This window comes from Anser anser (assembly GCF_964211835.1).
Source record: "Anser anser genome assembly, chromosome: 3".
NCBI lineage: Eukaryota > Metazoa > Chordata > Aves > Anseriformes > Anatidae > Anser > Anser anser.
Genome location: NC_139722.1, coordinates 30,792,729 through 30,816,782, shown reverse-complemented (window position 1 = coordinate 30,816,782; position 24,054 = coordinate 30,792,729). Strand labels below are relative to the sequence as shown.

Here is a 24,054-nt window from a genome sequence, read left to right as displayed (position 1 = left end):
AAATTCTTGTTTTTCACACTATTTTTTTCCCGTGCCTGCTCAGATGGTCGTGAGGAGGAGGAGAAGGAGGAGGAAGAGAAGAAGCAGGAGGAGGAAGGAGGCTCCCACCTCCTATCAGACGCTTTTATTTCACCTAATCATTTCTTAAAGGAACGTAATGTAGAACTGGGAGAACACAAATAAAACAAATACCATCTGTTTCATCCATGCAGAATCAATGCAAGTTGTTCCTTTCACATTTGTTAGCTTTTTCATATCATGTTATCTGTCCTCGAGAGAAGAGCTAAGAGGAAACTGGCCTCGCTTTAATGGAAATGCATCTTATTTGGCCGTGCCACCTAAGTCAAACCCAAAGTACAGATATTGGATCATCTGGACTTTGAACTAGTCTCTGATGTTTTGTTCAGAAGCAACCAAAAACTGAAGTTAAGTACCACCATAGTGAACAGTTTAACAGTAACATGGCAGCTGTCCTTATGGACCTTCTTAGCTACTTGCAAATTTGTAATAATGTGGCTTAGTGTAGCCTAATATATAGTTAAGGTAAATTTCATCACTTCCCATGTGCCACAGGCTGTGAATGTGTAATGGACAGTCATTGAAGTGTGGCTGCTGTATAGTAACTTGTTAAGCCACAAGTTTATGTGCCTTGAAAGAAACAGAAAATAATGTCAGCTAATTACAATTAGCTGCTCATATTACGCATCATAGAATGGCTTGGGTTGGAAGGGACCTTGAAGATCATCTAGTTCCAATCCTTCTGCCATAGGCAGAGATGCTATCCATTAGAATGGGTTGTCCAGGGCCTTTTCCATCCTGGCCTTGAACACTTCCAGGGATTGGACATCCACAGCTTCTCTGGGCAACCTGTGCCAGTGCCTCACCACCCTCTGAGAGAAGAATTTACTCCTAACATCTAATCTAAATCTACTTTCTTTTAGTTTAAAACCATCCCCCCTTGTCCTATCATTATCTGACTGAGTAAAATGTTGCTTTCTATCTGTTCTATAAGTTCTATAAGCCCCCTTTAAGTAGTGAAACCCCTTTAAGTACATACGGAACACTACAGTGCCAATCAATTAGAAATGAACACATAAACTGAAATTAATGGAAGGAAACTGAGAACTTTGTGCAATACTGAGACATTCTCAAAGAACAGTTTTTTTTTTTTTTTTCCTAACAAGAAGCAACAGTTCATCCTTAGCACTGAATCTTTCTTTTCTTTTTTTTTTTTTTTTTGGATATATGAACTGTAAGGTAATTCTATACCGAAAATACAGCAAAAGACATTTAAAGTATCTGAAGGAATATTTTGGTAAATATGGTAAATAACCACAGAATAACTATTAGTCCTGTTTAAAGAGGAATATATTTAAAGTAGGACCTCTTTCTTGCACATATCTGTTTCCTGCATGGGATATGATTGTTTACTTACATGACAAGAATGTTATTACAAATTGTAAACAAGACCTCACACAGTTTTAAACTTGTTGGTATGACAAGACATGCTAAGACAGGACAACTGCAACTGCATAGTTCACTCCTCTCAGCTGAGATCAACATAAACATCCCCTATGTTCTTGCTACACAACCAGTCAGACACAGTTATACAGACCCCCCGAGGTTAACTACACTAAAACTGGATTATTCCAGATACTTTCCCTCTTTGTGAAAATAAGATATTACTCCTTACTGATAACAATCTTCAGTCACCACGTCACCTGTACTCAAGGATTCTGGTTAACGAGTTGCACAGCGGTTGCACATCCTTTTTTGATGGTTGACTCAGTAAGGAGCAACGTGAGGGTGAGGATAAACTCACTCCGATGTGTCAAGACAGTGCTAGGTAGTCAGAATAAGCCTATAAATTCATTTTACTTTTCTTTATCTTCCATCAAAGGTAGAGTTACGTAGTTAAGAACAAACCTACTTCTGAATGCCTAAAAATATCTGAGATGTGGGAAGAGAAAGAATAATCAAAAGAAAAACTGTGAAGATTATGCAGTTATATAGATTAGCCATTGCACAGCATGGTTGTTGATTCAATTGGAAAGTTGGTGCTGTTTCACATTTGAAGCCATGAATATGTAGAGACACAGATTATTTGAATGCAACTTCTTAAAACATTTTTCAGTGGTGTTTTTTTTCCACATTTGTCAGAGGACAAACAGTTCAGAATGCAATACAACATGCCAAGCAGCACGGACTGTGCTCTTTAAATAAACATATCTTTTTATTTTGTCATAAAAATGCCATGGAACAAGCATTTTAAGACAGATACTGTCCTTTCTTTATAAATATATGCAGGGTCTAGCATAATGAGGGGCTGACAACTGGAAGGAGTTTTAAGTGGTAGTACAGTGCAAACAGAAAACAACAGCAATAATAAATCACTTGTTAAAAGCAAAATCTTCCCATACTGCCTACTGAAATGTTTTAAACATTTTAAGACTGGCATGTTCTTTGACATCTCTCCAATATAAGGCTGTGCCTTACAGGGGCTAGTGTTTACAGTTCTGTCGATCCAAATATAAACTGGACAAAAATAATAAATATTTATTATTAAACAGATAGATATTCAATAGGCACATTTAACAGTTTCCCTATTTTATTCCAAACCAATTTCTAAATGACTTTATTTTCTGACTAATTCTAAAGAAGAACTGACTGACATTAAGGCAGGAAGATACTAACTGAAATCTGAAAGAATATATTGACATCAGAAGTTTTCCTGTCAGATGAACATATATTTTGGATTTGTTCATTACATATGACTACCTAACACTTTCCTGGCATTATAAAATTGAAAAAAGTTAATTGAATGAGGAAGATACTAAGCAAAGAGGAATTGCTTAGAAAAAAAGGTTTTCAATCTCATTTTTGGTTGAGTTTTTAACAGAATGCTGTGATGTTTCAGCAGCATTTATGGCAACTAGTAAGTGGAATTCATTTGCTAAGCATCTTCATATTCAATGTTTGCTATTATTTAATTAGCAGACTTTGCCTGGCAACACTCCAGTGCCAAAAAAAAAGCTTAAAAAATAAATCTGAATAAATTTTTGAAACCATCACACAGAGAAAAACTCACAAAAGAAACCAAAGGCTTAAGTTATTTTGACAACTAATATATTTTGTTTTTATTTTTAATTATTATTTTTCTGTCTATGCTGATTATTATAATACATGCAAAGATATGGGAGAATAGAATATTAAAAGATAATGACAACAGAATTAATATTTTTCATGCTATTAGCTATATAATTATTATAATTAGCACGATTTTCTAAGTTACCGTTTGAAACACTGTATATCCTAGAAAGGCTCTAGCATATACCTATAGTTCATAGTTTTCCGATGAGTATTTTCTGAACTTTATTTAGTCTGAAACTTTTCTCTCAGATCTTGAGACAGAATTATAGAGAAGACTGATGTGTAAGGCATACTGACTGTATTAAACTGGAGAGGAGATAACCAAGCAACAAAGATAATCTGGAGGAGGAGAAGCCCAACCTGTATTGTGATAGAAACAGCAGCTCTAAAGTACATACTTGCAATTTCTGATTTTCAATAGGTCATAAATTTCATAGAAGAAATTCCTATTTCTTACCTACATTTCCAGTCATTAGGTATGAATTCTGAAAGTCCATCATTCCCATTCCAACAATGTGTATAAAATCTTCAATCACCTGCATTAACTCCACCGAGCCTGGATAGATCTAAAATAACAAATAAAGGAAGCTCAGACATTCTATAACTATAATATCAAAATCACTACAGCAGGATATTCAAATAAAATCTTAATGCAATCAAATGAAATGTGAGACTTAACAGTCAAACTGCTCTTGCCATGTTTCAATATCTAACATTTTATGTGAACAACCATTTTTGTCATTCGATCCCCATGTGAACAGACGCTGTTTTCCATATGGCTACATGAAATATGCTTTGTACAATGCAATGTTTTCTGTAAGTCACAGCACTTTTAAACAAACAAACAAAACATTTTATTGACCACTACTATCTCTATTGGTTAAGGCATTTAATGTTCTGAAATAACTTTAATGATTTTTTTTCTCCTTCCCACCATGAACAGGTAAGTGCAAATCTTACCCTGGCCTCCATTGCATTATAACTCTTTGTTGCTTTAAACAATATGTACGTAATATAAAATATTAGTGATGTGGAGAAGTAGAATCATAGAATAGCTGAGGTTGGAAGGGGCCTATGGAAATCATTTAGTTCAACCACTTGCTCAGAGAAGTATCATGTTGCCCATGACTGTGTTGAGTTGGGTTTTAAATATCTCCAAAGACGGAGAAGCAAGGGCCCATCTATACAACATGTTTTAGGATTCAATCACTCTTTCAGTAAAAGGGTCTTTCTTTTCAGTGGAATTTGCTACATTTTAATTTGTGCCAGTTGCTTCTTGCCCTATCACTGGACACCACCAAGAGTCTGGCTTTGTCTTCTTTACTCCCCTCATAGGGAATTTATACAATAGACAGGATCCCCTCTGAACCTTCTCTTTTTCAAAGCAAAACTATTAGCTCTTTTGCCCTCTTCTTGGATGCTATATGCTTTATTGCCCTAAACACTTTCATGGCTCCTCATTGGGCTCACCATGTCTTGCACTGGGGAGCTCAGAACTGGATGCAGTAAACTAAAATTAGTTGCCTTTGCGTTACTAATATAACTTCTCAAAATGATTTTCAAAATGGTAAGTACTAGCACATTTCCAAGAAATATAATTTATTTTCAAAGCTGTAAGATACTATGATCACAAAAACGTTAAAAATGGCTATATTCAACCATAATCCATAATCAAAACTGTATTAAATATCAAAACAGTTATTAGCAAGCTTAAGAAATACTGCTTATATCACATGCATAAAAATATTTTTGGTGGTTATGGCATTTGTCATGAACAGGACAATTTTCAGTAATACAGGCTTTAACAACAGAAAAATAATGGATGATCTGTTCACACTGCTTTTTTCTTTCTATCAGTGGGATGTCCAAATTGCAATTTATGAGCAACATTCGACCCATTCTTTTGACCACTGAGATGACCAACTCCAACAAATGCCTACACTGACTATAAATCCAAGCATGGTGTGCTCCATCTTCATCTTGCTTTATCTGTCTAGATCCATAGCTGTTTGGGTCAGGATGATGAATTTCTTAACGTCTTTTATTTTCTACATAGATCTTTTTATAAAAGGTATGGCAGCAATACCATTTTTATGAAAAATGTGTTATGGCATTTATGATCCTAACATTGCAAATGCTGCTTAAGGTGAAGGAGAGTTCCATTTTCCAAATGATGTTACTGAGATATTGTGTGCTTTTTTGCATCCATCCCATTCATAACGCACACACTCCCAGATTACGCACCAAGGCTGAATTTCATTGAAATTCACTTTTTTTCACTTGACATTTTATCGTAATAACTTCAGCAGAAACTCTTGAACAGTCAGTGTAATAGAGGTACTCTTCATTTCTATATGTCTGAAGTACTGGCTAATCAATAGGATGCCAGCAGATGGTGATGAAGAACATGCAGAATAACTCCTGAGTTTTGAAACACCACTGTAAACTTATTTATTCTGGACTTGAAGTGGCTTCCTGTGTGCAGTACCTTACATCAGCTCTTAACAAAAGGCAAGTATTAAAGTGAGTGCTGCTTATCTGTATGCTATATAACCTGTAATTAATGGTATCAACTGCTGGCATTTAATCTAGAAAAAAAGGATGTGCTGAGGCATTGCAGCTGTATACTTGATAGAAAGTCAGCAATTTGCTGACAGTGAGTAAGATTTTCTTTCCAGCAAAACAATCCAGAAAACTGTCTAAGAGATCTAAGCTAACAGTAACAGGAGTTCAAGGAAAGCATGCAAACTAGTAAAAAATGTTGGTCAGACTGCACCTTGGTTTGCAATGTTGCATTAAAACAACAAACAAACAAACCCCACAAAATCAACAGAATAGCTAAACTGGGAACAGAATCACTTTTCCTCTTTTTTAATGAGGTGATGGTGTTTGATACCATTACAAAGAAAAAAAGAAATTTGGAAGTACTTAGGAGTATTTGGGAGTACAGTTACCCTTTGTAGTCATTATGAAGACCTACTTGCTTCAATAATGCTTATGAGGTAGCTTGTGTAACTGCCCAAGAACAGCAAAAAAGCAAGTGGTATGGTTTCTCTGGGTACCACAGCTCAGGAGTCTAAGATTTAATGAATTCCCCAGTTTTCTTACAAGGCAGCTATGACCCCATGACTCCTGTGTTCAGAAGTAGTGTTCAGCTTAGAGGGTGCTCAACTCTCTGCTTGCTTGGGTTCCTGTCTGCCTACCAGTGCTGTACCCAGGTCTATGAGACAATTAATTACTAGGCAGAGAGATGGAGCTGTGGGAAACCAGAAATAACTTGTCTCATCTCTCTTTTTCAATACAACTTCTTCAACCAGCAGAAGTGAGGGGAGGGAACTTAATATGTTGTTCCCTCTTTTACCTCCAAGTTGTCATAATTTCCTCTCAGGAAATTTCCTCTCTCCTCTTCCTGTCATTCCTTGATCTTTGTGGGGCAGATAATGGACATGGCATGGGCAAGCAGGCAGGGTGGAGTAGAAGAAAACAAGTTTGATAACATGAGGAGTATCATCTGTTCATTAGTGGGGCTAAAATAGTTGCTTAGTATCAATTCCCTAATCTTGGTGCTATCTGTTTATGGAAGCTGCCCACATGCATGTGATTTTTCTGCTTCCATCCACCACCACTAAATAAAATGACACACCTTGTTTATTTTTGTATCTGGATCTTGCACAGAGGAACAGAAAGGGAAAAAAAAAATTCCGGACTAAATTACAATGTGTCAGCTGCACCATTATATGTCCACAGGAAGGTTTGAATCAGCAGCAAAAAGTCCTGAATTCCTTCTTAGTCACATTATAAAGATGTCTACCTCCATCTACTCTGAATGCCTCCGTCATTTTTATCTGTACATAGATACTCTGTTTATCCCCATAGTCACTGTTACTTGCATCGGAAATGTGATAGTTCCATGGTGCTGTTCATAAATGTAAACACAGTACTGCAGTGTTCTTAGCATAAGCATGTAAGAAATACAAAGTTAATACAAAGTTAAATATCCAAGTTAAAAAAAAATCATTTGAATTTTAAACTTTTTAATTATATATATATATATATTTTGAGTTAGGGCTTATTATTTTATAAAATGCTATCATAATACCTATCTTAGTCCTGAAATTTTTCTGTCTCAGGAATCACAACTGTTCTCTTAAATGCAAGTGTTTAGAAAAGGTCTATCGTTTACATTTCTACAAGTAGTTCAGTGATGTCACGTGTGTTCTTTAGATGAGTTCTGATATGTGCTGTTTAATGCAACCATGACTGTAGCTAGTCTTTACTACCATTTTTCAACTTTCATATGTACTTCCTTACAACATCAAATGAAAAGACATCACGAATAATCCCATGGAATGCAATGAAATCTGTTCATCACAAGAATATTCTTCTATTCTTAATATACTTTTAATCTATTGAATTAGCTAATGGCACCTGGAATTGTTCCTTTTTGAAGAGGATCTGTTATTTCCAAAATATTGTTTCATTTAGGATATAATTTACTTATAGCAGGGTGTATGCTAAGCCTTAGTTTTGAAATCATATACTCCACTTTATCCTGGCTTACTGAAGAAAAGTGTTGCTAATGATTAATAAACACAATAAATGTCATAATATACTGATTTTGCCATTTTTTTAATTGGTGAGTTACAGAAGGCAAATCTTACCTGTTGTGCATCTTCCCATTTCTCTTTGTTTTCTTCATCTAAGAGGTTACTAATGATTTGAAAGAAGTTCTGAAAAGTCAATTAAATAAAAGACAAAGAAATGACTTTCAATGACATGAACAATTGTAACCTTAAGTCAATATCAAGAAAGATTTCCTTTCTCTATTACAGATGCACTTTTGCAGCCCATATTTATATCAGTAGAAGAGATGACATAACAAAATATGTTAGACTGACAAAAGAGCAAATGTATTTTATGGTTAATTGTTCCTTTCTGGCTGTATAATCAGGTTCCATGCAACTACTTTATATAAAATAAGGCATGTATTGAACTTGCATCAAATTCTAAATGTGATGATCCATTTCCAAGTTGCTCTCATTCCAGAAACTAGACTACTATATATTTTGCAAATAAATAAAGCACACTAAGAAAATGCTTGGCTCAGGGTGACTGGTTTCTGTTCAAAACATGAAAATGATCCTTAATGACCACAAACAGTGGATACAGTGGTATTTCACTGCCAAATGCTGTCTGAACCTAGGTGCATATTACTTTTTGCCTCTGTGCTTTTAGTAATTTTGTCAGAAAAGGAATAACTAATTTCTGTTCTTTGACCTTGAACTGTTACTTTCTATATCTGATTGTCCAATTGATTTAGCTACAATTGAGCAAAGCACAGATCAAAGCCATAGCATTTAGCTTTTAGATCACACATTCAAAATCACTTTCTTCTATTTTTTTTTTGTGTGGAAAACTTTCCTTTCTCCTCTCCTCTCCTCTCCTCTCCTCTCCTCTCCTCTCCTCTCCTCTCCTCTCCTCTCCTCTCCTCTCCTCTCCTCTCCTCTCCTCTCCTCTCCTCTCCTCTCCTCTCCTCTCCTCTCCTCTCCTCTCCTCTCCTCTCCTCTCCTCTCCTCTCCTCTCCTCTCCTCTCCTCTCCTCTCCTCTCCTCTCCTCTCCTCTCCTCTCCTCTCCTCTCCTCTCCTCTCCTCTCCTCTCCTCTCCTCTCCTCTCCTCTCCTCTCCTCTCCTCTCCTCTCCTCTCCTCTCCTCTCCTCTCCTCTCCTCTCCTCTCCTCTCCTCTCCTCTCCTCTCCTCTCCTCTCCCTCTCCTCTCCTCTCCTCTCCTCTCCTCTCCTCTCCTCTCCTCTCCTCTCCTCTCCTCTCCTCTCCTCTCCTCTCCTCCTTTCCCATTTTTTATTGCCAGTCTCTTTATCCTTAAAAGCTAAAGGTTTGTGCTCTGTTCTCAGCTCTGTATCACTTTTCTTGCAGAATGTCAAATTTGGCAATAGCCTGCCAATTATAATTTTTCTGTTCCTTCACAAAAGATACATGTAACTTTTAGTGACCTTAGCTAAAGAGTATGTTTAAGATCGTCACAACCTCTGAAAGTGGAATACCACCAATAGGCCCCTGTTGGAACTCATATTATTGGTCATATTCATTTCCTTCGCCAGCACTTAATTTTTAGTTGTTTTGGGGGTTAAAAAAAGGTATAAAAAAAAGTTTAAGTAAGAAGTAATTTTAACACACTATTTAATGAAAATGCAAAGCATTCAATAGCACAGTGAATGAGAGCAGAAATAACTTACAACCTTACCATACCAACTATATGATGCGTGTACTTAAAAAGATATTAATTTCAAAATCTGACATATTGCAGACATTTTAAGTGTCTCATAACCATGTAAGAACACTGTAGAATACAAAATTAAGTAAAACTTGTGAAAACTATTTTTACATAAAATTATTTTCACCAGTTTAATCTAGTCCTAACACTAACTACTTGACATGCATCTTTGCCTCATCATCAGGAATTTAATTATGCTAATCAAAATATTTACATTGCTAAAAATTGCTTTAAGTTGGCAAAGTTTTTATAGAAATGAGAGATGTTTTGGTGAACTTGGGCAACAAATCCCGTATGTTAATGAAGGCACAATTCTCTCACTGAAGTCGGTGGAAAAATATCCATAAGAGTCAGTGAAACAAAATTTCATGGAAAGAAAGCAAATGGTTCAGAAGTTCCTGTGCAAATGACATGTAGGCATTGGGAAGGAATGATGGATATTAAAGACAGAACATTAAAATACTTTCTCATGGTTTTATCCAATTTGCACAGATACAGAGGGCAACTTTACAGTCAAGCTGAAGATAAGAAGAGGAAAATTCCAAGCCGTAAGACAAGGGGAAATGGCCTCAAGTTGCTCCAGGGTAGGTTTAGGTTGGATATTATGAAAAATTTCTTTACTGAAAGGGTTGTGTGGCATTGGAACAGGCTGCCCAGGGAAGTGGTTGAATAAACATCCCTGAAGGTCTTCAAGAAACATGTAGATTTAGAACTTAGAAGCATGGTTTAGTGGTGGATTTAAGTACTAGTTTAAAGGCTGGACTAGATGATAGAGGTCTTTTCCAACCTGAATGATTCTGTGATGCTATGAAAATGTAGCCACATATTGCTTATATTCCAGGAACATATTTCACCTATTCAGTAACAAAATGAAATATACTGAGAAGAGTTAAGCTTAATATTCCTTACAGAGGATTTGCCATTTTAACCAGGTTGGCAAATTGTAATTGTATAAATGTTCATTAAAAAAAAAAAAGTAAAAAAAAAAAAGTACAGCTTTATTGGTCCCCCAAGTAAAATAAACTGTACTGGCCAAAGCAGTTTCATGGCACTATGTCTACTCTAGGACACTATGATTTTGGAAAAGAGTTCTACTAAGAAGAGTTGGCATTCACTTTTATTTATTTATTTTTCACCCGGAAGATACTTTTCAAAGCATGATAGTTCTGCATTCTTCCAGTGTAATACTGTGGAGACACAGTGGACAAAAATTTTAGCTAACTTGTTAGGGTGCCGGTAGCAGTCTAGATGTGTTAACATGAAGTTCAGTGAGGGATAATTTATCATGCTAAGGAACCAGTTCAAAGTTAGTTTTGCACTACATTGCAACCACTGTTCCCATGCAGAAACAGTATGAGCACTAACTGCAAAAGAATCCATGTCCGTGCAAACAGATATATCTGAGAGTAGTCTAGATTGCCTGAAAAACACTCAGGAGGTATACATGATACATTGCTTGCTGATGATAAATTATACAGTTTTGCTAATAATCCTATGTGTTAAATTTTGTGTTTATTATTAGTTACATGAAAGCATTAAAGTAGCCATCAATTAATAGTAACATATATGAAAAAAGATTATAAATAATCCTAGACTCAAGTAAAACAAGAGATGAGCAATAACTGATCTAAGATACACATTGTACTAATGTTACTAGCTAATAAACCATTAATGTTGTTTATGAACCTAGTGACAAGAACATCTTGCTTCTTAGGTTCCTTTTTTTTTTTCTCTACTCCAGTTCCTAATATGTTATATTTATTGTAGCAGTGGAGGCTGAGATATTCAGTCAGCAATATCAGTGCTCTGTGAATTAAACAGATGATTAAATGGCTTTGCTTCTTCAATTATGAATTGAAGACTATAATTGAAGACATGGAGATGCAATCCAAAATATGACAGTTGAACAGAGGTTAAAAAGTCTTTTACCTACTTTGACTATTTTCCTATTCATTTCCTTAATGCTGTGAGAAGCAACATTGCCCTTTAGTAAAATGATTGACAGCTATGAAGGCTAAATTTTGGAAGCATTATTTGGATGCAATATGATGGTATTACTGCTGTAAACACTGGACCTCCTTGTAGCATCAGGTTCCTCCTTCCTTTCATAGCAGGGTTATGTATTGTTGAACTGGCTGCTATAGAAAATGCTGCAACAGCCAGAGCCAAATTTTGAAGTCCTTTATTTTTGCCAAGGCTTTTCTGAGGATAATGCCAGTTACAGTCAGGAATGGACAATAATGTTTTCCTAATTTAATTTCCTTCCTTTCAATCTTTTTCTTTTGTAATACAATGGATGCAGTTCTCTGTTCCAGTTTTAATTCTTTGACCCTCTCTGCAAGCATAAAGCTGTCATAAATCCTTTTATATGGTTACAGAATTCCTCCCTAGGAAGAATTAATGGATAGCCTGAAGTCATCTCCACTTTTAGACTTCAGCATCAGGAGTGTGTGTGGAAAATGTAAATTGCAGGAAAAAAGCATTGGGCAATGTTGTTAATTCCTCACTGACAGTGATGGTCCTTGTGGTTAACATATACGGATTATCATAGAATCACAGAATGATAGAATGGTTTCAGCTGAAAGGGACCTTAAAGATTGTTGGAAGGGATGGGTTAAATGCAGAAGACTGGTGAGGAGGATGGGATCGGAACAGAAAACTGGCGAGGAGGATTGTAAATATGCTCAAGTGACCTTGCAGCTGGGAATGTGTAAAGTTTGGGAAGCATCAATGTAGAAAAACATATAAATTATGTCTGCTGCTGTTTGTGCTCTGTGTGTTTGACAAGTAGCACATTTGCGCATAGATAACAGAGGTGTTTGGTGGACTTGGAGGTGCCCTATCAGATGTGCTTGAGCTCCCAGCCTTGGTACAGAGAAGATCAAAGCACAGTGAGAATCACAGCATGGTGGTAAAAACTGCACCTGCACAAACTCTTAATAAAAACAGGTGAGACCAGTAGTCCAACGATCTCCTAGCATGAACCCTGTTTAGCGGTTTCTGCATTCCTGCTTGTGTGCCTGTGCTCGGGTGCTGCTTCAGGGATTCCCCAGTTGGCAAGGTAACGAGAATAAATCTACTTTTTGCATTTTAGCTGCAAGTCTGTGTTTTTTCCTGTTGCCTGCCTATGCTGACTCTCACTTTGATCCTCTAGTTCCAGCCCCCCTGCCCTGGACAGGGACACCTCCCATCAGATCACGTTGCCAAAGCCCCATTCAGCCTGGCCTTGAACACCTCCAGGAATGGGGCATCCACAGCTTCTCTGGGCAACGTGCCAGTGCCTCACCACCCTCATAGTAAATAATTTCTTCCTTATATCTAATCTAAACCTACCCTCTTTTAGTTTAAAACTATCATCTCTTGTCCTATCACTACACTCCATGATAAAGGGTCTATCTCCAAGTTTCTTGTAGGCCCCCTTTAGGTACAGGAAGGCTCTATCTGACTTATACTGACTGGTCTAACTTCCTTGAGGAGAAACCTTTTTTCCTGTTGGTTACTAGATTGAGGGATTGTACAACTGAACTTTCCATCCTGTCCTGAAAACAATTTAGAAGACAGTTCATGTACTTTTTTAAAGTACTATTAAAAAAATTATTTATCGTCTAGGTAACATATTTCTTACACAAGTAACTGCACAGTGGCCATCTCATAGCAAATAGCGTCAGTGTACCCACATGATGGATTTTGAGGTAACTCCCATATTGAGGGAAAGATCTTGCTTGTAGAATAATTGCACGAATCTATTTGCTGTTACTTCTGCTATGGTGCTGCTATTTTAAGTCACTGATGAGAGATCCTTCTATATTGTTTAACTTCCTCACGCATGATTATTTTTCTTCTTGACACTGTATACACAGCATATATGCAAAACTTACTCATTGCAAAAAGATTAAAATATGCAAAAACAGTCATATAGTACTAGATACAAATACTTTAGGATCTGTCTGTCTAAAGAAGGGGCACTTTCTATGCAGCACGTCAGGTGGAGGAATCTTCATTTTGAGTAATTAACCCTAAAAGCTGTTCAAATTTGATCTCCCTTTTCTGTTCATTCTTTTTGTTATGGAGTCTCTGAATCACATCATTTGCAGTATTCATGAATATTCATACTGGATGTAAACCAAAGACTGTAGAGGCACTATGCAGATGGATGGAATTTGTAAAAAACAAATATACTCAGATAAATACACTTCTTTTCTCAGTTTTAATTGAAGTGTAAGCGTTAAAAGAGATAATGGTCTAAGAAGAAATTATAGGACTTAGGCTGTTATTTTTGTATGGACCTTAAAAATATTATTACTCATAATTCAGAATCCACTTTTCTGACACCAAGTGGAATGATAAATTTTGACTTTCTAAGAATTTCTTTAAAAAAAAGCACCTAGAGATTCTACCTTTTATTAGTGCAAAAAATAGAATGGATTTAGAACACCACACAGCTTCTGCAGAATGAAGAATCTTTTTTTTTTTTTTAGAAAATAATTTCATTTTCATCTTTTTATTATGTACTTTTATGATGGACTAAAAAGTATGAAAATATGTGACAGTGAAAATGAAATATATGATTATGGTGCAATATGACAAAGATACTCATGTTTACATAGGAGCATATCCTGGTTTCTCAGGAGCTGACTGTAAAACTTAAACTGATGTTACTGAGTCAGGATTTCATTTTATATTGTCAGAAGTCAGTAACAAGATCTTAACATATTCCCTGTGGAAAAGTGAATCATTCTGATTTTACATATTTTCCTGAACACTTTGCACAAGTTTTCAGAATTTTACATAGTTTTAAATTTGTGTAACTTCTTGATATTGCCTTTTGAAATTCAGTGCCTTTATTTTTTTTTTTTTATTTATTTTTATTTTCCCAGATAGGATTTAAGAGCTCTTGGTATTCAAGCACTTACTTCTTTGATTTGAGAAATCCTTCCTTATATCTTTAATAATATGCCCTAACAATTTTTACCCTCTTTTTTTTTTTTTTTCTTCACTTGATAATGATTAATTTAAAATTATGTAAATAGTACAAATAATTTCTCCAAGGCAGTCCTGCCAGAATACTATTAAGAATTTTGGAAATGTTGCTGAACTGAACAGATCTTTTGGCATTTTCATTAGTGAGAAATCAAATTCTCTCTAATTTATGTAAATTCCAAATGACCTGATCTGCTAAGACCATGAGCAAAACCATCATGACAAGCAGATTCTTGAGCCTGTTTCCACCAAAGATTTCTGTAGTTCCTGTGAATGACGAAGTCACATTGGACTGTCAGACTGTAGAATACATGAAAAGTTTGCAGCAAATAATACTCCATTTAATAGTTAAATTTTGCGTAAGGTAGGAAAATATATTGAACTCATTAAAATAATAAAACAAACAAACAAACAAACAACAACATGTCCAGCCAAAATACATTTTGGGAAGCACTGTTCAAAATATATAACCTTCAGCTAGCTGCACGCCAACGTAATAGACATTACTTTTATATGGAAGCTCGTTTTTCTCTGTGCATAGAAATACAAGAAAACTGAAAATATAATAGCAAGCTCTTGAAAACTTAACTGTGAAAGACGTGTCTTTTCGAAGGTACATACGCATACCTCTACTTATCTGCATGCATAGGTTCGAAAATGTATTTATGATATATTTTTACCTTTACATAAACAAATACATACATATGATCTTCACTAAAATCTTCATTATTAATTTATGAATGATCATGAAAGTCTCTTTTTCATGAATGATATATACATTTACCATCTTACTATTATTTTTAAGTACATTTATGGTCTTTTAAAAACATCTAAAATTCCCAGATATAGATGAAACCAATATCCTGATCCAGAAGTCCTGTAAAATATTTATTTTAATGAACATTGCAAAACGAGTTGTCCAGCCCATTAAGTAGAAATAATAGTTTTATAGTGGCCAATGCTTATGTCTATCATTCAGAAAAAAATAATTTTCCCAGTGGCACAAATAGGTGACATCCAGTATACTGACAAACTCCATCAGTTGAATCATTATCCTTGTTTCTCTTACCTGTACCCCATCAGATGCAGGGATATAACTCGCTCTTTTAAATGTGTCTGTAACATTTCTGAGAATTTCCACAGAAATTAGAAGGTCTCCGGCATAAAAGTTTTTCCTCTGAGTTAAATCCAATAGTGTCTTGGTTACTTGGGACATGCCATCACCAGCCAACATCCTCTGTCCCTTTGCAAGATGCTCTTTAATCTGTAGCAAAAGAACAAAATGAATATCAGAACCTACTTTACTGAGAAAAAGATATGATAAATTCTAAACACAACCAAATATGTTAAATATTAAAGAAATTATAAATAGTTCATCTAGTTAAAGAGTAGCCAAAATACTAGCAGATCATGATGATGAAATTTTTATATTTATTACAGAATCATGGATTTTATAATGAAAGATTTGAAGGTGTTACAGTTCACCCGTTAACTTCCCTTTGGACATCAATAACTTCTCAACATCCATGTTTTTAAGGAACACCATAGGCTGGATTGTGGTTTTAACCTACTGTTGTGATGTTTCAAGAAATTAGTCTTCTCCAGAACAGTTGCACAACTAATACTGCCATTCATTAAACAACTGAGAGCTCTGAAAGGGGTAAATGCTAAATGTTATAATCTAGTTTATTCTGGGGAAGTATACCCTTCACCTCCGCCAGCCCAGCTTAGCTAGTGGGCTTCACAAGAGTGAAGGTTTGGATAGAATAGGAGGTTTGGATGGTGCTCTCTTCTCTAGTACTAACAGGACAAAGGTGCTAACTTGGAACAATGCTGTTCCTGTTTTTTTCAGGAGATACAAAGCTCAGAGTTATGATTTGCTTTTATATATCTGCCAAGGAAGCCTATCCCAGTTGTAGTTCTCCAGGCAGACCTGTACAGGGTCAGTGATAAGGGTAATCCAAAATGCATCTGCTGGTAGAAGAGTTCTCCTGATAAGAAACTGAACTGTGGATCTGATTAGCTCTTAATATTGACTCAACATCAAGAGATGATGCATAGTGTATCACAAAGATGTCACAAGACCAGCCAAGGCTAAAAGAGAGAGCATGGTTTAAAAACCTGTTCTAAAATATGCATAAGAACTTACATAAATAAACACAAGTTCTTCCAAATTGTAGCTAAATTAAATAAAAGATAAGTGACCCGAGAGAGACATCAACGTAAGCATGAAGGCTCAAGAGAAAATTCTATTCAACTGCCAATAGCATCTCTTTAAACGTAACTTAAATTTATTTTTAGCTTGGCCTTATTACTGGACAGGATGACTAAGGTAACGTAGTGTGGTGGTGAAGTGGAAGACAGGGGTTAAAGATACCTTTTGTCACTTCCAGACCTCCCCAGCCACTTGGTGTGGATATGTGAGGCTTCACTTAAAAAACAAACAAACACAAACAAACAAAAAACCCAAAGAATGTAGTAAAAAATACACTGATTAAAAGGGTTCAAAATAAATTTCACGACAGTAATGTAAAAAATTCAATCATCCTCTGACGTACATGATCTAAATACCTGTTACATTCTTTAGTTCCATTCTCAACTAGTTTTGAAATAGCCTAGATACCTGTAACACATCTGGATCTGGCCTAAGTGTCTGCTTCGAGTTATGTCTACAGCCTTAAGTTGTCTTTACAGCATCTGGGGATTGTTATGGACCACAACAATCTCGTCCACACCCTAGAAATACTTAAGACTTGGAACAATTCTGTAAAGCCCTGGGGTTGCCTTGGATATACGCCTGCCTGTGGCAGAATGGACAAGGAATGAATCTACTCTACATGAGCAAGGAATTACAAGCATCAATTTACAATCAAATGTTTTCAAAAAAAAAAAAAATCAGTGAGGAGAATAAAGTCAGTCTTTTTCTTTTTTTTTTTTTTTTTGACAAATATTTCAGCAGAAATGCCACCCTCAGTCTTAAAAAAAAAAAAAAAATCAGGTAAGAAATTTGATTGCAGTAATCCTTTTTTGCAGTTTCTATTCATTTTTTTTAGGAGGCTTTGAATGTAATCTTGAAGGAAAATAACAGTAGAGAAAAAGGTATAAAAATAAAAATTCATTAGAGTAACTTCAGGGATCTGATACTGTATAAATAACATTATGGACTTCTAATTTCTTGGGAATAAATGAAAGAAGTAACATAGATTTTGATTTGTGATTATTTTAGTTTTTCTTTTTCCTCTGAAATTCTGCCATTTGCCTCATCTTATCACATATTGTGTCTATGTGGCAAATTAAAAGAGCATCAATTACCACAGTAACACAGAATAATGGAACTATTGCTGAAACTCTGTCCAGATGTTCACTATCTCCAAAGCATATTTGCAGCTTTTGAGGATTAACAATGTTAGTATGTTTTGGTCAGGCACAAAAGACACACAACGCACAAGGCAGTCCATAAAGCAGATCTCCCAAATCTAACATGTACCTCAGGATGTAATGTGGGAAAAGGCATCATACAATATAAAGACAGAGAGAACAAAGAGGTTCGTTTAATTCAAGTAACAGCAACAGTGATCATTCTTCATAAAACCTCTCTTGCACTTTTATGCCTATAGAAAAAACTAGTAGGAAAGCTGCACGACTATTTAGCAGACTATTTCATATAGTATTATTTTGCTTCCTTTCCATCCATCTGTACGTACACTACCCCCAATTTGTTTTTTCCATGCTCCTGTTGAACTCACATTTTAAAGATGTAGCAACAGCAAAACTCACATTTTAAAGATGTTTGTCCCACCCCTGGAAGTGCTCAAGGCCAGGTTGGATGGGATTTTGAGCAACCTGGTCTAGGGGGAGGTGTCCCTGTCCATGGCAGGGGGGTTGGAACTAGATGATCTTTAAGGTCCCTTCCAACCCAAGCCTATGATTCAATTCTATGATTCAATAGAGACAATATGTTATTTGTTTTGGACTATTCATTGCACAGAAGTCTTGGTCTCAGCCGCATTCTGAATGCAAATAATAAACTAAAATATTCCTGGGTGAAGCTTTTGATTAAGAAAAGCTGTGTAAAGATCTGTTTTCAATGAAAAATTTTACAGACTTCTAGCAGCAGAAGTGGGAGCTATAGTATACCCTTTAGTACTTTCATCAAGACATTTTGATTGCTTTTGGACACAGTGGTAAAAATGGTCTAGCAAGTGCCCACAATGCTGCAAGACTAAATTATTACACCTACTTCATTGGGTTGTGCTGCAGGTGATTTAAACTACCTAAGAATTATTGGCTGTTAAAATTACAGCTCAATTTGGAACTTTAAAAAAAAAAAAAAACTATTAATTTATTTTTTAATAACACACCCAGAAAGCTCAGCTTCCCAGCAAAAGTACCCTCTCTCCCTTAGGTCACATCACTCTTGCGCAGCTTGATGAGAACCTTTTCTTCCCCCTCTCAAACATATTGAAACATATTACAGCAGCATATCCTTACAGTAGCATTTAAAAAAATAAAGGGAAAAAAAAAAGAAGTTGACTATGTGTTTAGATAGGGAAAGTGGGTGAAAATTAGTCAATTAGTTGAAAGATTGATTACAGCCATGCAAAAAAAAATGGCTTGGCAGGAAAGCAGCCTCCTTATTATCAGCTCATAGACACAACTTCAAAAATCACAGGCCATTACTCAGTTGACGTAAACTGGTGTAGCACTATTAAAGCTAATGAATGAGGTCCAGAGTAGTAAGGGTTGAAAGTACAGTCTCTTGGATTACTTGCACAGCTACCACAAGAGTATTTCAGAGTGAAAATACAGAATTTCCTCATCAGCAGTTGGTATGACGTCTTTGTCACCATGTTGCTTATTTTCCATGTTATGGTCACTGAGATATTATACATTCTCCAAGACAGCTATTTTTGGTCACCACCGTAGATCCTTGTAGCTCTCTGTGAAGGTCATTTTTTAGTGGTCTTACAGGCAGGCTCATTAAAAATAAAGTTTATGAGCCAAGAGATAGTGAAATGAAGCAGCTGTTAAAGTGATACTTCAGTTGTCAGTCCAACCTCTAAATGCATGCACTATATGGCTGTATACTTGAAAAATTACTGAAATGTTTAACTGGACTTTGACTCAGGGTCCAGCTGCCTTTGTCTCCTGATTTACCAGAAAGTAGGACAAAATAAAAATGACTCTTTACAAAGTCAGAGCTACTAGGCCCCTAGCTTTAGAGTAAAAAATTATTACTGCATAATAATTACTGCAAACAAGCAGCTAGACGTGGTCTGAAAGGACAGAAAACAATGAACCCTCAAGAAACCTATAAAAGATTGAAAAGAATGGTTAATTTGAAGAAAAACTACACCATATCTTTTTTCCATTATTTTTTAATATGATGTTGAATACATGTCTTGATATTACTAATGATGTCGTTAGTACTTTTTATGATGTGGGGAGTCTAAGAACCTTAACTAGGAAGCCTTAGACAGAAGAGAGGAAAAATACTTTGAAATAAAAAAAAAATAAATAAAAAAAATATGTCTTGAAATTACCCATAATCTGCAAACCATTTTGATTTGCACCTCCACAACCCAACACTAGTGTTTTATAAAACATTCTTCATAAAGCTATTAAGACACAGAAAAGGAAGGAATAGTCAGATCACCTGTGAAAGTCACCTGAATTACTCAATTGTGTTAAAAACCTAAAAGCTCTTGAGAGTGTAAGTTCCTCTAGAGAACAAGCCAAGTCACCTGAAATGCTATCTTAAACGATCTGAATCATGTTACCTGGCCTATATGGCCTCTAATCTTGAGGCTTAAATTGGTAGTACCCCCTCCATAAATATTAAGTGATGATTTTGCATTAAACTTACTTTTATAGTTACCAGCACTGAGACTTGTACACTTAAAGTGAGGCATATAAATAAAAATGCAGAAAATATGTATTTTTTGGCAGCTGAAATATTCCCACAGGTATAATACTGAACTGAACTTATGCAGCATGCTGATGTGTAAACTATAATGTGATGTCATTTTGAGAAAGCTTTTCCTTTCAGATTTGAGGAAAACATCATTACAGAACATGTTTACTGATCGTCAGCAGACAGTCTTTTAAGTATTTCAGGAATGCAGAATCTAGAAGTTTCATTTATTCTCCCTTAACATAATTAACTGCTTACTATTTTTTTTGAGGCTGTTTCAGGGTTAAAGAATATCATTTCAGCCATCTTTTAAAAGAAATAGAGTAGGGTGTAAAGATAAAGGTATGCATCTTCAAACATGCACCTGAATATTTATAACCTAATTTCATATTCTTCAGTCTTTCTTTCTTCCACACATTTTTATGAAGGAGTTTGCTAAAGGAATACAAAGTAATTTCCTACTTTGTCATCAGTGAAATTAGTCAGCAGTCTTAATCTAGGTCATGATAACAGATAAATAAATAAACAGTTTCTGCAGAGAGGAATTGTATATTGTTTATAATAGAAAAGGCAAAAAAATAATTGGTATACATTGTGTCAAGGAAGATTAAAGATACATATTAAAGAAAACTTCTCAACTGTAAAGGAAGTGATGCACCATAGTTTACCTGAAGAGACTATGCCGTCTTCCACACTAAAGGCTTTAGTAACAGTCAAGAAAAACAAAAAGCTGAAATAATGCAAGCATAGCTGATGCTGATGACCTCATGAATTTCCTTTCTCTCCTATAATTCTGTAATAAGTCCCTGCAAATAATTTGAAACCCAAACTATCACAACCAGAAATATGAAGGTACAAGGAGAAACTTAAAACTGAACATTTTACCTTCCTACGTTTATCTGCTGTTATAACACGCAATCTGCTGCACCAAGTTTCTGCAGATGCTGTGCCTCAGTCTGCCTCTTTGCGCTCAGCCCAAATCACTGCAACCCTGTGCTTTAAGGACCTTATTCCTAATTTACACTGATGAAAAGAAAATGAGGTTTGCTTCATTATATACAAACAGTTGTCCCACTCAAATTTGCCTCCAACTGTTTTTTAGGCAAAATATTCATCAAAGCAGTGATTTTTTTTTAGAGAAAAAGAGCCAGCTTAACAGCACAGAATCCTGTGCTGTTCTAGACCCTGATCTAAGGCATCTCTTCACATATGCCAGAGAAATGTCTGCATTCTTTTATATGTGATAATGCATATTGAAGTATCTATGAAAGAAAAATCACGTAGCATCTGTGGAAGTCTAATGTATTATTTGAAGAAAAATGTGAGTGACTCAGAGGGATGCTTGGTTCCTTCTGTGCCCTCTTTCTCTATGTCTTTCACAGAAAGTATCCTATTATTTTGATTAAGAGATTTTTTTTGCTACTTTAACCCATTCCATTTTTTTTTTAAATTGTCATCATTAATATTTTCACTTATTCTAGTCTTTAATTCACCGAAAAGGTGACAGGAAATGTCATTATAAAGTTTCAGTATTTATATTTCTTCATAGATTCAACAAAATATTTGAATAAGAAAGTTATAAAGCTGCTCTTCAGTAGAGCGACAAATAGCTTTAAGGATGAAGAGTGAATAATCATTAAATAGCTGACTTGATTGGGGTGTATATTTTCCTTTCTTATGTTGATCACTATGTTTGTTAACCAGGATTTATATTATTATTTTATTAAGTACCACTATTAAATGCTCCAGGTATCTGTGATTAAATCCTTCTCACATTGGTATGCTGTGTGAGAGAGCTTGTTGTTGTTATTGTTGTTTCTTTTTTTAACCAGAGGGCATGTCTTCAAGATTTGTGTTATCTATGTGTAATGCAACATGACAAGAGCAAGAGTTGAGAGAAAAAAAGAGAACGATGATTCTGAGAGTCTTGTTTTCATTTTATGACAGACGTAACATTGCTTGAGGTAAGGTCTCCTGGCTCTCCATATTGACTGAATGGAGGTCACAAAAGTACATACTACAAATGACTTGTCTTTCTTTTTTTATAGTACATGGTCATTCTATTTAGTATGTGTCCTTAAAACAAAGGTCTGATTTACTGATGGAATTTATATATTTATTTGAATATGTGTTTCTATAGAGCCATCTGAATCATGCTCAGTTCTGTTTGCAGGACAAACCAGAATGGTTCTTTCATGGATATTAGCATTATTTGGGAGCCCTAAATTCTGCATGGGAGCACTGCATTAAGAAATAGGCAAGAGAAAAATTATTTGCATATCACATACATAACAAATCTGAGTTTAGACATGATGGGAAATGCAGCAAATGAAGTAGTGGAGAAAAAAAAAAAAAAAAGCAGGGGAATGAGTGTAGTAAGTGTAACACGCTGTGGCCACTGCTTTGCAGCTACCTGTCTAGATAAATTCCTGCAGTCATTCTGCAAGCTGTGTTGGAATGAAAGTTCCTGCAGTTCTGGTAGGCTTTAAAGGAAAATTAGATGAATGCTTTCTTTATTGAGCTCCTAAATGGCCTTCATTTCTCATTTTCCCTCTGGCCATACTGTAGTGGAGTTCACCTGTTGGCTGCAGTGTTGCTTGGTTTGGAATATCAATGTGATTGGGGAGCACTCGCTTACTGCTGCAGCAGACCTCCACATAACACAGCAGCAACCACAGGAGCACATTTAATTTACCACACAGATTATTCTTTCATAAACCAGATGTGGAAAGATGATTGAGGATGCTGAGATGATAGTGGGGACTTCTATTTGAATTTAACAAGTGGGATTGTTTGTGTATTAGAAAGCAGTCAAAAACAGAAAGGAAGAACAACTAACTCCGATTTAATTAAATTGTGATGTGGCTAGGCAGAATAGAAGGTAAATATTTTCTCCCACTGTATAGCATCTCTGGGCTTGGGATGTATATGTATTTTAGTGAGATCAAGCACTGTAATTTCATGGATGCAGAAGGTACTGTGGTAGCTTCCAAGACATGTCCTTCTGAGCCTAACTGCTAATTTTTGGTACCTATTTTAATATGAAAATTATGAAAAAGCAACCATTCACTTAAGATGGAGTAGATGATTTCCTCTCTTTGGCAAAATGCTTATTTATTTACAGAAAGTGAAGCAGATCTTTTAGAAGACTGAGAAAGGCATACTAACTTTATAGCATGGTGTTAAAACACAGAAAAACAACATTTCAGTCTATGCAATCAGTTTGGCAGGGCAGACAGAGCTTTCTCACAACCAAATGATTGACTTTATCATCAAAGCGAACATCAATGCTGAAGTTATTAGTATTTTTTTCCAATGCTTAAATTTTCTCCTATGCAAAATTGGAATGTGTTAGTGAAGCAGAGGAAAACTGTTGCCTGCCACAATCACATGATCAATTGTTTTATGATGAGAGAAAACATAGAACCAGTTTGTCATCCCTCTGTCTAGTTATGGAGGTGACAAAACAGAGCTGACTCCAGCAGATTCTGGGATTACATGAGAGGCAAGGCAAGGAAAGCAAATCATTTACTAATATAACTCCACTACTCAAAGGCTGTGAAGGTGAAGATGAAGAGCTGGCATATAGCAATAGGATGGACTGATGCAGAAGAAAAAATTTGTTATTGTGGCCTATACATTCAAATCTACAAATCTAAGCCTGGCTGCTTTGCTCTGCAGCTATACAAAAAGAAATGAAGCACTAAATTAGCAAAAAGAAGC

General features: G+C 35.7%; 1 protein-coding gene across 11 annotated transcripts in view; it reads right to left on the bottom strand.

Annotated features, from left to right (window-relative positions):
* Positions 1-24,054, bottom strand: part of ADGRB3 (adhesion G protein-coupled receptor B3) — a 468,984-nt gene that overhangs the window by 214,964 nt on the left and 229,966 nt on the right. For all 11 annotated transcript variants that reach the window (XR_014582934.1, XR_014582935.1, XM_083832452.1 and 8 more), the window contains 3 exons: positions 15,487-15,681; positions 7,812-7,880; positions 3,608-3,716 (listed from right to left, as the gene is read on the bottom strand). Coding sequence is in view for 9 of the 11 variants with exons in the window: in XM_083832452.1 (XP_083688578.1) it covers positions 3,608-3,716; positions 7,812-7,880; positions 15,487-15,681 (373 nt within the window). In the remaining 2 variants the exon portion in view is untranslated. The remainder of the gene's footprint in view (positions 1-3,607; positions 3,717-7,811; positions 7,881-15,486; positions 15,682-24,054) is intronic.